The 17,001-nt window shown below is 43.4% G+C and overlaps 1 protein-coding gene across 1 annotated transcript in view; it reads left to right on the forward strand.

Moving 5' to 3' along the window:
* Positions 1–17,001, forward strand: part of cacna1ba (calcium channel, voltage-dependent, N type, alpha 1B subunit, a) — a 621,447-nt gene that overhangs the window by 424,031 nt on the left and 180,415 nt on the right. Inside the window, exons 11-13 of the mRNA XM_080212160.1 lie at positions 11,470–11,673; positions 14,505–14,617; positions 14,711–14,823. Coding sequence (XP_080068286.1) covers positions 11,470–11,673; positions 14,505–14,617; positions 14,711–14,823 — 430 coding nt within the window. The remainder of the gene's footprint in view (positions 1–11,469; positions 11,674–14,504; positions 14,618–14,710; positions 14,824–17,001) is intronic.

A 17,001-nucleotide genomic window follows, 5' to 3' on the forward strand; every position in this document is an offset into this window, starting at 1 on the left:
TAGGAACAGAAGGTATTTATTGATAAAATAAACTTGGTAGAGAGGTTGCAGCGCTGGGGTGTTCTGGAGCAGAGCTCCAGTACTTATATGCTTAACCACATGGCAGTTACTCAAGAGAGGCCTCCACCCTCTGGGGTGATCACTCACCCATTGGTTTCTTAATTCAGGTGACTGTCTTCTGCTGTGCTATCTTAGAGAGAATATACAACATTCACTTTGTAGCTAAAATAGAACATGTTTCTGGTGAAAAACTAGACACTGTAGAGGTTCAAAAAATTGGAGGCGGTCTACATACACAGACTTAACATGTCATGACCAGATACCGATCATAATGGAAAAGGCTAATAAAATGCTAGTGATTATATTTGGTGAACGAAATGCAAAGGGGTAAAAGTTCAGCTGTAGCTAAACAAAGCCTTGGTTAGATGGCACTTTGCATTCTGTGAACAGTTCTGGGCACCATACCTTATTAAGGACAGTTTGGCCTTGGAGGAAATGCAATAGATATTTACCAAAGTTTAGGCCAGGCCACCAAGGGTTAAATTATGGGGAAAGATTAGACAAACTCAGGTTGCTTTCCTGAATTTAGGAAGCCAACGGAGATTTTCAAAATATGAAGGGGAAGGATAGATAAGGAGAAAATTTGGGCGGGGTTTTCTGGTGGCGAGCACCCCAAGACTGTAAATTCCCAACAGACCTTTAGATGGTCTGCTGAAGTTTCTGTCTCACCGGCTGCAATTCCAGCGGCGGGCAAGATGGGAAACTTCCAGTCTATTTCTGCTAACTGGGGGAGTTGTAAGGCGAGGGGGCATAGTTTAAAAGACCTTTCAGGAGTGAAAAAAGGAAAGCACAACTTCATGGAAAGGGTAATAGAAATTTTGATTTGTTTTATTTGATTTGGTCCCCATTATTGTCCACCATTGAGAGACATTTCTAAAAATGAATAGATGCTAGACTAACCTGGTCAATTGTTTTCTTGCTGGTCCATTTCCATTGTACTGTCATGTCACTGTCCCTCAGTTAGTTCAGAGTCAATCTGACCATTGTTGAAGGCACAATGATTTGCCTTAAATGGCAAAGTGCTTCCCCTTTTGGATTGATATCAAAAAAAGCAATCATTCTTCCTCCAAGAACTAATTTCTGTTAGTTTTGTATTTGCCTTTAACTTTTTTTATTGAAATTGTACGAGGGATTTTTATAAGAGAGTTTGCATGTTTCCTTGCAGTGCAAATGATTTTTCACCTTAAACTTGACATGAATACATGCTGGAGAAAGCAGTGATGAGCTATGCAAGAAGGAAGGTCACAGGTCCAACCTCCAGTCTGTGTTGAGTTAACAGATCTCAACCTCTAACAGCTAGGTTGCCAAAATTAGGACCCACATCCTTGATATGGGATGGGCAGTAGGGGCAGATCAGACACAACTCAAAGTAAACATTGTACAGGCTGCTAAAATGTAGTTAATTTACCTGATGCCATTTTTCAGGATCATCTCGAGTCTTTTGGCTAAGATGAAGCATTAGATCAAGCCCGGGAGGGAGTGCAATGACTCATCCTATCAGCTTGGATCTTGTTTGACCGAGCTCAAGATGGGATGCAATGTCTTATCAGCTTGGATAATCGGAGGCTTTTTCCTAGGGCGGAAGTGTCAATTACAAGGGGGCACAGGTTCAAGGTGAAAGGGGGAAAGTTTAAGGGAGATGTGCAGGGAAGTTTTTCATACAGTGAGTGGTGGGTTTTCTGGATCGTGTTGTCAGTGGAGGTGGCGGAGGCAGGGTCATTAACAACACTTAAGAGACATCTGTATGGGTACATGAATAGGACAGAAGGTTTTTTTTTAGTTTATTTAGGGTATTATGATCACACCGGCTTGGAGGGCCAAGGGGCCTGTTCCTGTACCGTAATTTGCTTTATTTGTTGTTTATTTGTCCCTTGTGAGGACCATGATTGGACTTTATTTCTAATCAAAAAAGCCAATTAAAATTAAGTACCAAAAAAAGAGAGAATTCATTCAGGGAATCAAACCCATGGTTGAGAACTGAAGCAGCCTCAGCTTTGATGTCCATAATGGTCAAATCTGCAGACAATCTTCACTACTTAGGCTCATACAATTTAGTAACCTGGTAAAGCAGGGGTGCTGTTGAACTGCACCTAGAAAAGGTGAGAAAACTGAACAGAAGATGAAGGCTGCATTCTCCCATTACCTCTGAGAAGCACAGGAGCCAAAAACAGAGGGAAGTTGAATAAATAATAGCTAGGTCAGCAGACACTTGCTAACTTAAAACTGAAAATGGCATTGAAATCCATCAAATGGGCAATTTATTTTGAAGGGGCGGCACAATGGTTATCCATCACAGTGCCAGGGACACGGGGGTTCGATTCCTGTCTTGGCCTCCCCTCCCCCCTCCCGTGTCTGTGTGGGTTTCTTCCAGGTGCTCCAATTTCCTCCCAAACTCCGAAGATGTATGGGTTAGGTTGATTGGCCATGCTAAATTGTCCCATTGTGTCATGGAGATTAGCAAGATAACACGTGGGGATATGGGGATAAGGCCTGGGTGGGATTGTTGACAGTGCAGGCTTGATGGGCCAAATGGCCCCCTTCTGCACGGTGGGAATTCTCTCCCCCCATGAGTGTCCTTTTCAACCACAAATGTCAAGAGGGAAATTGTGAAAATCTAAGGCCAATAAGGGGGCTAAGTAGATTGTGAGAGGAATTGCATGCGGCATGATGGCTGGTTTACATTTTAATAATGATGTGGAGATGCCGGCGTTGGACTGGAGTGGGCACAGCAAGAAGTCTGAACACCAGGCTGAAGTCCAACAGGTTTATTTGATATCACAAGCTTTTGGAGCGCTGCCTCAACCAGGATCTTGGGTTCACGTCACACTATGTGTAACCCCCACTATTTTCCCTGGGCTTACAAAATCTTACTAACTGTCCTGGCTTGAGACAATTCACACCTCTTTAACCTTCTCTCCACTCGCATTGTCTGTACCTGTAACAACTTGATGACCTGTTAAGACTCGCATTCCAACCATTATCTTACAACTGTGTCTTTGCCTATATGTATATATATGCCGTGTTTGTGAACCCACCCCTCCACTCACCTGATGAAGAGACAGTGCTCCAAAAGCTTGTGATTCCAAATAAAGCTGCTGGACTTTAACCTGGTGTTGTGAGACTTCTTACGTTTTAATAGAAAGAAGACAGCGCACTTTGTAAAAGAAAATGTCTTTTTTTTTCCTTTTTAAAAAAAAGAGCTGCACTTTTTCCTTTTTTTTTTAAGGGGCTGGAGCCGACCCGAAGCCTGCGGCAGTTTCGGTAGATGACACCAGCAGCAGTTAGTGTTATTTTAATTATTTCTGCATCTCATGTCACCAACGTTTCATTTTTTGGCTTTTTATCAATTGGTCAACTGTGTTATTTTTTCTGATGGTAGTGGTGAGAAGTACAGAGTCTAAGATCATCACGTTAGATAATTTAAAAAAAACTATTCCCATCACTTGAATCACTTGTTTGCAACACTGCAGCTCCAATCTCTGGTCTCTTCAACCAGGGTTCCCTTTTGTGTTACTTTTATTCCCTTTTCAAGCATTTTATTTTCTTTCTTTCCAAGTGACCCAGTCTTTCAATGGCAGCTTCTGTCTCCAGGAGCCGATCGTTAACGTAACGGGCAGGCAATGGCCTGGAGGTATTATTGCTAGACTATTCATCCAGAGACTCAGCTGATATTCTGGGGACCCATTTTCCAATCCCACCAGGGCAGTTTGAATCTGAATTCAATTTTAATTTTACAAAAATCTGGAATTGAGAATCTGCTGTTGATTGGCTATTGTCGATTGTCATAAAAATCCATCTGGTCCACTAATATCCTTTAGGGAAGGAAATCTGCTGTCCTTTCCTGGTCTGACCTACATGTGACTCCAGAGCCACGACAATGTGGTTGACTCTCAACTGTCCTCTAAAATGGCCTAGCAAGCCATTCAGTTCAAAGGCAACTAAGGAAGGGCAAATAAATGCTGGTCAGCCAGCAACGCCCATGTCCCACATATGAATAATAAGAGAAAAAGCCTGAATTGGAGCTTGATTTTCCCTCAGTTAGTTCAGAGTGAAGCTGACCGCTGTAGAAGGCACAGTGTGTTCCCTTAAATGGCATGACAAAGTAGTGCTTCCTCTTTTGAATTGATGATACCAAAAAAGACAATTATGCTTCCTCCAAGAACTAATTTCTGTTAGTTTTGAATTTGCCTTTAACTCCTTATTGGAATTGTACTTGTACTAGAGACTCTTATAAGAGAATATGCCTGTTGCCTTGCAGTGCAAATAACTTCTCACCTTAAACTTGACATGCTGAAGAAAGTAGTCATGAGCTATGCAAAAAGGAAGGTCACAGGTCTAACCTCCAGACTGCGTTGAGTTTCATAGAATCCCTGCAGTGCTGAAGGCAGCCATTCATCCCATCGAGTCTGCACTGACAACAATCCCACCAAGGACCTATTCCCTTAACCCACATATTTACCCACTAATCCCTCTAATTTACAAATCCCAGAACACTAAGGGGCAATTTAGCATGGCCAATCAACCTAACCCACACATCTTTGGACCCTGGGAGGAAACCAGAGTACCCAGGGGAAACCACGCAGACACGGGGAGAACATGCAAACTCCATACAAACAGTCACCCAAACTGGGAATCAAACCTGGGTCCCTGGCGGTGTGAGACAGCAGTGCTAATCACTGTGCCACTGTGCTACTCTAAGTGAATTAACAGATCTCTGTAACAGCTAGGTGGCCTAAATTGGGACCCACATCCCTGGTATGGGATGGACAGTGGGGGCAGAGTAGAGACATTTCATGTTTTAAAGGCTTGCTAAAAAAAATAGTTCATGCCCACTTTCCTGCTACTTTGTCTCCACATCTGCCAAACCGTGGGTATCCTTTATAATATTATGATTCCATTTCTCAATGGAATTGATTCACTAATGCATGTGGGCCAAATGAGAGAGAGCACCTTTAAACTTCGAGCATCGTGCTCATTTCACCAAAGTCAAACTGATGGCATGTTGTTTCCTGTTTTTTGGATTCCTGGTCAGTCTTTGCCAACTTGGAATAACGTTAGCATTTTTCCAACCTGGGGAAACAGTCCCTAGTTTAGTGAGCTATCAAATATGTGGGAAAAAAGGCTCATCATGTAAATGTTCCAACTTGTTTACAATTTAATCAGGTCAGCCTCATGAGTTACAAGTTACTTCATTTTGTTGAAGGTACCAGATGGGAGGCGATGGCTTAATAATATTATTGTGAGACTATGAATTCAGAAACTTAGCTGATGTTCTGGGGACCTGGGTTCGAATCCTGCCATGGCAGATGGAGGAATTTGAATTCAATAACAAAAAATCTGGAATTACAAATCTACTGATGACCATGAAACCATTGTTGATTTTCATTCAAAAAAACTGGGGTTCACTAATGTCCTTTAGGGATGGAAATCTTCCATCCTTACCAGATCTGACCTACATGTGACCACAGCAATGTGGTTGACTCTCAACTGCCCTCTGAACAAGGATAACTAGGGATGGACAATAAATGCTGGCCAACCAGTGGTACCCATGTCTCATGAATGCATAAAAAAAGATAATGGCCCACGTTCAGGCAGCTTGTGTGAAAACAGGGCCAACACAATTAACTCTTGAAGTTGTAATAATCCATTTCCACAATATATTTCAAATTTTCCATCTGTGTGCACCAGCTTCTTCATTATAAACAACAGTGTCCATATTTCTAATGGAAACAGTACCTGTAAATTTACCACACTGTAATTATAGCCTCCAGCCTCTGGGGGCACTGGAGAACAGCAAATTTGCAGAGGCTGCTTCCATTATCAATGCAGGCAAAGGGTGGGTTTTTACCAGTCCCACCACCCACCCACCAGAAAGCCCTGCCCGAATCCAACAGACCTTTCGTTAGTTCACTAGATATCCCACTCAGCCTGCCATCATTCCGGCAGCAGGAGGCGACCCGAACATCCTGGCTAGAGGGAATTATAATCAATGTGAATGCCTGTGCATCCAGTTGTCCCCTGCCAGTTGAACCCTGCCTCATGTGAAAATCGCTTCGCTCCATGTGCACAACACCGCAGGGCATTGTCAATTTATGTACAATGTTTTCAAACATAGTTGTAGCAGCCAATGTGCAGTTAAATCCTCCAACTGTTTTCTCCTCCACCTCCCCCCCCCATTTTATCACAGTTCAACTATTAAAACATAATTTCAAAAAAAAACAAGTATCGGCAAATTGCAATTAATCAGATGGGCTGTCCGCAGTATAGCCTGCTGTCGTTAATTCTGTTATATTTTGTGCTAAATTGTTTAAATTATCCAGTAATTTTGATAAAGCGATTGGAACAGAATAACACTGGAGGCTTTTTTTTTCCTTGAGCACAATTCACATTGGAATTACCCTGCAATTTGAACAGAAGCAACACCTAATTGGCAGCAAGAGCTGCGTTTAAAATGGAAGTATGGAGAACTGTCTTTGTTCTTTGTTCTATTTGACCATGCGTTATTAAACCAAAAGACAACCCAGGTCACTTGCCCTGCAGTTAAGTTGGCAGCCTTTCCCATTGCAGCATTTGAGGAAATCCAAGGGGCTGTTAAATTTTTAATTGGGAGAAAATGTCAGAGATTTCATTTTGCGTTACTGTTTCCCTTTTCACCAGCCTCCAATGCTCATCTTCACTCATTTCTCCTCGCTGCCTTCTGCGGCAGTTTCCCGTGGAAGGCTGCAGAAGAAAATTGTTCGGCCATTGGATACAAGAATGCATTTGCTTGAAAATTGACACACCGAGTATTAATGTCAACAACTGGGAACTGTCAGAGTGTAAATTTGTTATTCCAGTTTGTTGACCCCTATTAATGGGGCAGCAGGGCGGCACAGTGGTTAACACTGCCGCCTCACAGCGCCAGGGACCCGGATTCAATTCCAAACTTGGGTGACTGTCTGTGTGGAGTTTGCACTTTCTTCCCAGCTGGAATTTTATCTCAGAACAAGATCTCCATTGGCCTCGGATGATCTCGCCCGAGCGAGGTCATAAAATCCACCCACCTCCCACACTCCAAAGATGTGCGGGTTAGGTTGATTGGCCATGATAAATTGCCCCTTAGTGTTAGGGGGATTAGCAAGGTTAATAGGTGGGGTTATGGGGATAGGGCCTGGGTGGGATTGCTGTCGGTGCAGGCTCAATGGGCCAAATAGGCCCCTTCTGCACTGCAGGGATTAACATAGAACATAGAACACTACAGCACAAACAGGCCCTTCGGCCCACAAGTTGCGCCGATCACATCTATACCTACCAAGCCATAGAACTATCTGTAACTTCCAATGACATTAGATCCCATATACTCATCCAGAAGTCTTTTAAAAGACCCTAGCAAGTTCACCTCTACCACCACTGACGGCAGCCGATTCCACTCACTCACCACCCTCTGAGTGAAAAACTTTCCCCTAACATCTCCTCTGTACTTGCTTCCCAGCACCTTAAACCTGTGTCCTCTCGTAGCGACCATTTCAGTCCTGGGAAATAGCCTCCAAGAATCCACTCTATCTATTCCTCTCAACATTTTATAAACCTCTATCAGGTCACTTCTCAACCTTCGCCTCTCTAGGGAGAAGAGACCTAGCTCCCTCGACCTATCTTCGTAAGGCATGCCTCCCAATCCAGGCAACATCCTTGTAAATCTCCTCTGCACCCTCTCAATAGCTTCCACATCCTTCCTGTAGTGAGGTGACCAGAACTGCACACAGTACTCCAAGTGGGGTTTGACAAGGGTCCTATAAAGTTGCAGCATTACCTCCCGATTCTTAAACTCAATCCCTCGATTAATGAAGGCCAGTACACCATACGCCTTCTTGACCACATCCTCCACCTGCGAGGCCGATTTAAGAGTCCTATGGACCCGGACCCCAAGATCTTCTGCTCTTCAACCCAGCTAAGACTCCTACCCTTGATGTTGTACTCCTGCATCCCGTTGGTCCTGCCAAAATGGACCACTACACATTTATCCGTGTTGAAGTCCATCTGTCACTTCTCCGCCCAGTCTAGCATCCTATCTATGTCACGCTCTAACTTCTGACTTCCCTCCAGACTATCCACAACACCACCAACCTTCTATTCTATTCTGTTCTAATTCTCTCCATATATCAAACAGTGCATCCACAGAAGCAGCAACTGTGGGATCTGAGAATACTTTATTAACTCTATAAAACAGTCTTCTGTCAATGCTTTGTGTGTGTGAGAACCAGCACTGGGGCAATTATGTACAAATACTAGCTCATTTAGTCATAAACATATACCGTGCTTTATTAACCAGGCTTGATTTGGGAACTTCTCTTTTTTGAGGAGTTTCTTTCTAGAATTCCTGACTTCCTGAAAACATAAACAATCTTCTCAGTAACAAAATTACTCAGTTTCCTTTTGAACAAAGTTAAATATTCCAACTATTGTGTTCCCCTAATAAACAATAAAATAAATAGGCGTGAGTGGGGTGTGGGTGGCACTGCTGCCTCACAGCGCCAGGAACCCAGGTTCAATTCTGGCCTTGGGTGCTGTCTGTGTGGGTTCTCCCTGTGTCTGCGTGAGTTTCCTCCGGGTGCTCCGATTTCCTTCCACACTCCAAAGATGTGCAGGTTAGGTGGATTGGCAATGCTAAATTGCCTCTCAGTGTCCCAATATGTGCAGGGGAGTGTTAGCAGTGTAATTATGCAGGGTTACAGGGTTAGCACCTGGGCACAGACTTGATGGGCCGAATGACCTTGTTCTGCACTTTAGGATTTTATGATTTTAAGATAATAATGCAATTCGAATTGTAACATGGGAAGTGAAATAGTTAGAGGTACGCTGCAAAGTGTTATGAATGATATTGTGCGCTGGTCGCTTGTTTAGGCATTAGTAGTAGGTTGAACTGTTTTGGTCCTGTGTGTCAATATTGATAACTTTTTTTAATAAAAGAAACATGTTCAGCAGAATTATATACTGTAGGGATGTGTGGACGTGTACCCAGGGAGAGTGAGGATCTCATCCTGACAATGATTTCTCACTGTTAGCCTCGCTTTCTGGCAGGTGTTGAGTCCAAAACAGCCTCCCAGTGGGGTAGAAAGAGATTGGAGATATTAGATAGATACATTTTAATGAATGTTTCCTGCCACTTTACCACCCACACTGCGCCTGGCACCACTGCCTTGGTACTTGTCCAGAAAATGCTGAGCAGTACCAGGGAATTATATGGGAAGATGGAAGATAACTATAAAACGGGATGAGAAAGAGGCATCACCTTTTCTTGAGAATTTTGTGCTGCTAGGAATGATGGATAGTTGTGATGGTATGTTGCGTGATTTCTTTCTTTTTTATTGCTATCAAGCCCATTAATTGTAACTGGGGTTAGGTGAAGGATAAATACAGTAACTGGTCATTCAGCAACCCCACCCCCCCCCGCCCCTCCTCCGCCCCTCCTCGAGTGTCTGCCTTCGGAATACTATTCCACCAATTCAACATTGTACCCCGAATCCGGTGAGGTGAGGTCACACATTTCAAAAATGGTTGAAATAATTTTGTCAGGAAGGATATGAAGGTTTAAGGTAAAGTTTTAAAGCTTGCTTATTCATCACAAGTAAGGCTTACGTTAACACTGCAATGAAGTTATTGTGAACATCCCCTAATCGCCACACTCCGGCGCCTGTTTGGGTCAATGCATTTAACCAGCACGTCCCTCAGACTGTGGGAGGGAACCGGAGCACCCGGAGGAAATCCATGCAGACACAGGGAGAACATGCAAGCTCCACATAGTCAGTGCCCCAAGCCAGGAATCAAACCCGGGTCCCTGGTGCTGTGAGGCTGCAGTGCTAACCACCATGCCGCCCCTATGGAATCACGAGGATAGATGGAGTTAAATTGCAGAGCGGCCACAGTCTAACTGAATTGTGGAACAGTCTGGGAGGACTGAATGGCCTACTCCTGTTCCTGTGACTGAGAATCTCAGACATCAGAAATGCACAAAGCACTTGCATTAGTGTGGCACCGTGGGTTAGCACTGCTGCCTCACAGTGCCAGGGATCCAGGTTCGATTCCTGGTTTGGGTCACTGTCCGTGCGCAGTCTGCACGTTCTCCCCATGTGTGCGTGTGTTTCCTTTGGGTGCTCCGGTGTCCTCCCACAATCTGAAAGACGTGCTGGTTAGGTGCATTGGCCATGCTGAATTCTCTCTGACTGTACCCAAATAGGCACCGGAGTGGCGACGAGGGGATTTTCACAGTAACTACATTGCAGTGTTAATGTAAACATAAATGTGACGCTAATAAATAAATTTTAAACTTTAAAACTTCAAACTTTGATTAATGTGAGTAATTTACTGTAACAGTTATGCTGAAGGAAGTTTGGTGAGGGTGAGAACAGTGTCAATTGATACTAAGTAATGAGCTGCATTCTGTTTATTTGTGCTCAGTTGGAACTAGCCAGCGACTGCCCAATGCTCACTGGGAGTCTATCAGGGAAGCTATCAGGGAACTTCCATTCTAACAATCCTTAAGCTGGACTTGTTCAACCATGGGTTCCCAAATCAAGCAGAACACTGGAATATTTTTGCTTTGCAACATCCCAGTTACGTAGCCCCGACCAGCTGCTGTCCGCAGTCACCTTCCATCCCCGTGCCAGCAGTACAAGGAGTGCTGGTTCTTGCTGAGTGTCTGATTGGTTTGTCTAGACTTATTCCTGTGACCTTCAATCCCAATGCCAGCCAAATAATTAAAGAGACATTTGTGCAAATTGGTGCTGTCATGTGTAATTAACTGACAGCAGTCTGTTCGAAAAAGAGTGAATTAATAATTAGGTTCATTTGAATTGTGAGAGATGCAAACTAAACTAAACAGGCACAAAAAAACTTAAAGTGGTGTTATACCAAAAGAAGTCCTTGGCTACAACACACTTGCTGCATCGTATTCCAGTTAATCTGGCATGGTGGCACACTGGTTAGCGCTGCTGCCTCTTAGCACCAGAGACCTGGGTTCGATTCCCGGCTTGGGTCACTGTCTGTGAGGAGTCCATATGTTCTCCCTGTCTGTGTGGGTTTTCTCTGCGTGCTCCAGTTTCCTCCCGCAGTCCAAAGATGTGCGGGTTTGGTGGATTGACCAGGCTAAATTGCCCCTCAGTGTCAGGGGAACTAGTTTGGGTAAATGCATGGGGTTTTGGGGATCGGGCCTCGGTGGGATTGTGGTCGGAGCAGACTCAATGGGTCGAATGGTCTCCTTCTTCATGATAGGATTCTATGGTTCCAACCCACTCAGCTTCAACGTAGAGTTGAATCCATTGGCTTGAAGTGATGTTAGAATAAGTTTGCATATAGAATATCATCTCCTTTGATTGGAAGCATTTATAATTACACTGAATTTTACATGTTTCAATTTGTATCTCTCCTTCCCAGGATTTACTCGGCCTAGCCTAAAAAGTGTTAAAAATGAGAGCTCCTCATATTTTCGGAGGAAAGAGAAGAGATTTCGCTTCTTCATTAGACGCATGGTGAAATCGCAGAGCTTCTATTGGATAGTTCTCTGCGTGGTGGCACTTAATACTCTCTGTGTTGCAATTGTCCACTATGACCAGCCAATGTGGCTCACTGAGGCCTTGTGTAAGTATGCAGCACCGCATTAAACCTTTGTCAAATATATTTTCACGTTGCTTCTATCTGGTTCGAAAATCTTTATGCAGATAGTTTCATTTCTCCGGGTGAACACCAGAAGCTCAGTATTGCCTAAGTGTTGGCATTGTGATTGAACATAAAGGGGAACTCCATTTTCACTAGTGAGAAGGGGAGCTGTACATTTCTGCAATTTACTCATTCTATGTCAATAGAATAACATGCAACAAAAATCCTAAGTCTATTATTCACTTGTTAGGGGGAGGTAGTGGCGTAGTGGCATTGTCACTGAGTCCAGAAGACTGGGAGTAATGATCTAGGGACCCGGGTTCAATTCGCGTCATGGCAGATTTTATCTGTGGAATTTCCTGCCGAGTGAAGTAGTTGAGGCTACCTCATAGAATGTTTTTAAGGCAAAGATAGTTACATTTTTGAACAGTAAAGGAATTAAGGGTTATGGTGAGCGGGTGGGTAAGTGTTGCTGAGTCCATGATCTCATTGAATGGAGGAGGCTCAAGGAACCAGATGGCCTACTCCTGCTCCTTATGTTCCTATGAAATTTGAATTCAATAAAAATCTGGAATTAAATGTCTAGTGATGGGCCTTGAAACCATTATCAGTAAAACTCATCTGGTTCACTAATGTTCTTTAGGGAAGGAAATTTGTTGTCCTTACCTGGTCCAGCCTACATGTGACTGCAGATTCACAGCAGTATGGCTGATTCCTAACTGCCCTCAGGGAGGGGCAATAAACGCAGGCCTAGCTTGTGATGCCCACAACCCATGAACGAATAAATAAAAACTCAAATTGTGCTGGGATATAGAAGACTAGCCAATTAATGCTTCCTCCTTTTGGAGAGGCCAAGTTTCTTTTTCCTCTTCTACATCCATGTTGTCTTTGCTGACTCAGTCTGATTTTTCAAAATAATCCAAAATGAAAGGTGTTCCACATGGAACTAGTTTTAATGGTGCCAATGTTTTTTTTCAACAGTCTGGAGTAATTAGCTCTTTGGGAGAGTATTTCTTCAGCTGGGAATTGTTTCTGTCCTGATTCTTTTGCAAATGGCAGAAGTCCCAGTGCAAATGTAAGGAAATCTGTGACAGGCTCAGCAGAATTTTCACTTGGTACATTCACCAAATAAACCATAAATGAGCAGTGTTGCCCTGGAGCTCCCACTCCATGTTATAATCCGTTGAGTGCTGCAGGAAATTTCATGGGATATTGGGTCAGGATGGGATGGGACTTGATAGCCAGGATTTACTGTGTAGGCACTGACCCTGATTGCCAACTGGAAAGGTATGGGCAAGCCCACCTCTCCTGGAACCCCTGACTACAATCCTTGGGCAGTTAGTTACCTGAGATGGTAGCTTCTGCTGTACCCCATCACCACTACCTCCCTCTTACCCCATGCAGGATGTCATGCTCCCAAGAGTGGCCAGTCAGTCAAAGGGAAGTTCCTCAGTGCTGGCAGTGCCAGCAGGAGCAGTGGCTACTTTTGGGACTATGGCAAAGCCTTGACCAGCAGCAATGTAAGTCACCCATGTTAGGCTCCTATTTATTGACTACAGTTCAGCCTTCAACACCATTACCCCTTCGAAGCTCCTCTCCAAACTCCACGGTTTGGGACTCGTCTCCTCACTCTGTGACTGGATCCTGAACTTCTTAACCCATAGACCACAATCAATAAGGATAGGCAACAACACGTCCTCCACGATCATTCTCAACACCAGTGCCCCACAAAGCTGTGTCCTCAGCCCTTACTATGCTCCATCGAGCCTGAACTGATCGCAATCCCACCCAGGCCCTATTCCCGTAACCCCACATATTTCCCCTGCTAATCCCTTGAAACTAGGGGCAATTTAGTGTGGCCAGTCAATCTAACTGGCACATGTTTGGATTGTGGAAGGAAACACCCAGAGGAAACCCACACAGACACGGGGAGAATATGCAGTCTCCACACAGACAACTGAGGCCAGAATTGAACCTAGGTCCCTGGTGCTATGAGGCAACAATGCTAACCACTGTGCTACCAAGCTTGTTGTCCGATGACTGTATATATTCATCTACCTCCTTGGCTAGTTTTGGCCCTTCTGATCTCCCTTTTACACCTTCCCACAATAATTCCTATTTTCTTCCTGCTTTTCTTTACTACCAGTTTGTAAATGCATAATTCTAAAAGGTAATGAGAGAACTGTGGACAAATCTCTTTCTGCACAATGTTGTTGGAGCACAGAGCAGTTAAAATATAGAGCTTTTTTTGCATTTTTCGAGGGTAAAATAGATAGACAGCTGAAGCAGAGGAGGATAAAAGTCACGTGGAAAGTGTAGGGAATGAGAATTAGTTTGGATTGCTTTAGCAGGAAGGTGATGCTGATGGATGGGTTGAATGGCCACCTTTTGTGCTGTGAAGATTTTTTTATTCTGTAGATTTGGAGTCCTACCCTCGACAATTTGATAGATCTTGTGCACAAACAAACAGTTTAAGTTTTATGAAGTTACTGTGAAAATCCCCTAGTTGCCACACTCCGTGTGTGTTTGGGTATACTGAGGAAGAATTTAGCATGGCCAATGCACCTAACCAGAAGGAACTGTGGAAGAAAATCAGAGCGTCTGGAGGAAACCCACGCAGACATGGGGAGAATGTACAGTCTCTGCACAGGCAGTGACCCACGCTGAGAATTGAAACCAGGCTCTGAAGCTTCAATGCTAATCAGGGTGCCACCATGCCACCCTTCATTTCTTTGACAAGCTGTTAACACGTACATTATGAAACAGGTTTGTTATGTGCTATGTACAATTTTGACAAATGATTCTTGTTTCAGATTTTGCCGAGTTTGTTTTCCTTGGACTTTTTCTGACTGAGATGTCCTTGAAAATGTACGGCTTGGGACCTAGAACGTACTTCCATTCCTCATTCAACTGCTTTGATTTTGCGGTAAGATTGAGGTTGCGTGATTGAATGCAGACAATGGAAATATTATTGCACAGAGCTCACTAACTCAGTGTGTGTTGTGTACTGTTTTTGCAGGTGATTGTTGGCAGTATTTTTGAGGTAATTTGGGCTGCTGTTAAACCGGGTACCTCGTTTGGTATAAGTGTCCTCAGAGCACTTCGTTTACTCAGAATCTTCAAAGTAACCAAGTAAGGAGAATATTAATTTGCTGCAAGCTTCCTTTTGTCAACTTCTTGTAAAACTTTACCTTGGCAACAAAAGAGAAATATTATTTGCGCAATGATTGTGTTTTTTTGGTTAAAGCTACAACTCTGTGAACCCTAACTGACGACAATGGACGCTTAATGCAAATTAGTTCCATTAGTTCTTTAGCCGGCTATTTTGTCATATATATTTAGAAAGTTCAGTTGTTTCACCCTTGAAGATTCCATTAGTTTTGCATTAATTGAATCGCTTGTTCTACTGGACAACTGCAAGTGAGAAGCTGGTAGCACATTTTGTCATCATTATTGCACAATCCAATGGTTCTGTGTTTCTTTCTGTGCAGAAAGAGGCCATTTAGCCCATTGAACCTGCACCGACAACAATCCCACCTAGGCCCTATCCTTGTAACCCCACGTATTTACCCTGCTAATCACCTTGACACTAAGAGTCAATTCACTATAGCCAACCAACCTAACTCGCACATCTTTGGACTGTGGGAGGAAATCAGAGCACCTGAAGGAAACCCACCCAGACGCAGAGGGGACATGCAAACTTCACACAGTCACCCAAGGCCGGAATTGAACCCGGCTCCCTGGCACTGTGAGGCAGCAGTGCTAACCACTGTGCCACCGTGAACCACGTGTTGCTTCCTACTTTGTTAACATAGGGCAATGGCCTCATTGGATGTAGCCAAGATTATACAGGTATTAATGTCTAAGCTTGCAGTACACATCATAGACTTTCTAACTATGTGAACACAGAAGTACCATAAGAATTGTTACTTACTAATGTTTACTTACTTAGAAATAGCATTTCTAACTACATGAAAGATGAAGTGCTGTAAGAATCATTATTTACTGTACACTTACCAAGAATTGTACTTGAACATGGAAGAAAAGCACAAAATCCATATTAAGAAAAGGCCATTTGGCCCATCAAGTAGGTTACATCCAAAGTAAATTTGCGATTATTCCATTGTTCATCTCCTGACCATCAGTGCTAACAACATCACCTATTTTAAGAAATGTTTCCCTCTCTAATTTCCTATGAAGTACAAAAATCTATCACTGGGATTTATCTCTCTCCACCCCTCAACTCGGCTTCTCAAAATACTTTGGTCCAATTCTCTTTTAAAGATATTAATTGACCTTGAATCAACTTTTCAGAGCAGGTTCCACATGCTATCTTGTGGGATTCAGAAGTATTCTGTTAAGAATCATTTTGGTACTGAGAATAAAATCATGGAAATCCCGTAAGTAACTCCCAATGAAACTACTGTTACTATGTATGATGTATTGGTATGATGTCAAGTTTCTAGTCAACCATTTTTCAAAACAACTAATATGACATCTGTCTATTAAACCTTTAGGCTGGAATTCTCTGCACCTGGAATTTTCTGATTCCAATTCAGTGAATGGAGTTTTGGCTAAGTGCCAAATTTTCCATTCTCGCTGACAGCGGTGGTGGGGTGTACGACATTGGAAAATTCCAGTCTTAGAATCATTGAACCTTGCAATGTTGAAGGAAGCCATGTTGTCCATTGTACTTCCATGGCTACCTCAGATATGAGCTATTCTGATCCTTATTTACAAGTGGAACTTCAGCCCTAAGTGTTTCATTGTCCTTCAACATTAGCTTCTGTTCCCAAATCTTCCCAATGACGGAGCCATTTTACTTCACATTTCATATCTTAAACTATAGAATCAAGCCATGGACCCACTACAGTGTTGAAGGAAGCCATTTGACCCATCGAGTCTGCACTGACTCTCCAAGAGAATTGGACTAAAGTATTTTGAGAAGCTGAGTTGAGGGGTGGAGATAGATTAATTCCACTGATTGATTTTTGTTCTTCATAGAAAATTGAGATGGAAATGTTCTTAAAATAGGTGATGTCGGCGCAGATGGTCAGGAGATGTACAATAGGATAATTGCAAATTTACGTTGGATGTGACCTACTTGATGGGCCGAATGTCTCCAACAGAGCATCATATCCAGCCCACTCCCCCTATTCTGTAACCCCACACCTTTATCATGGCTAACTCCCCAACCCACACATCTCAGGACACTAGAGAGCAATTTAGCACGGCCAATCCACATAACCTGCACATCTTTGGCTTGTGGGAGGAAAGCGGAGCACCCGGAGGAAACCCAAGCAGATGCAG

Source organism: Carcharhinus amblyrhynchos, chromosome 25 (assembly GCF_965287045.1).
Source record: "Carcharhinus amblyrhynchos chromosome 25, sCarAmb.v2.hapA, whole genome shotgun sequence".
Lineage (NCBI taxonomy): Eukaryota > Metazoa > Chordata > Chondrichthyes > Carcharhiniformes > Carcharhinidae > Carcharhinus > Carcharhinus amblyrhynchos.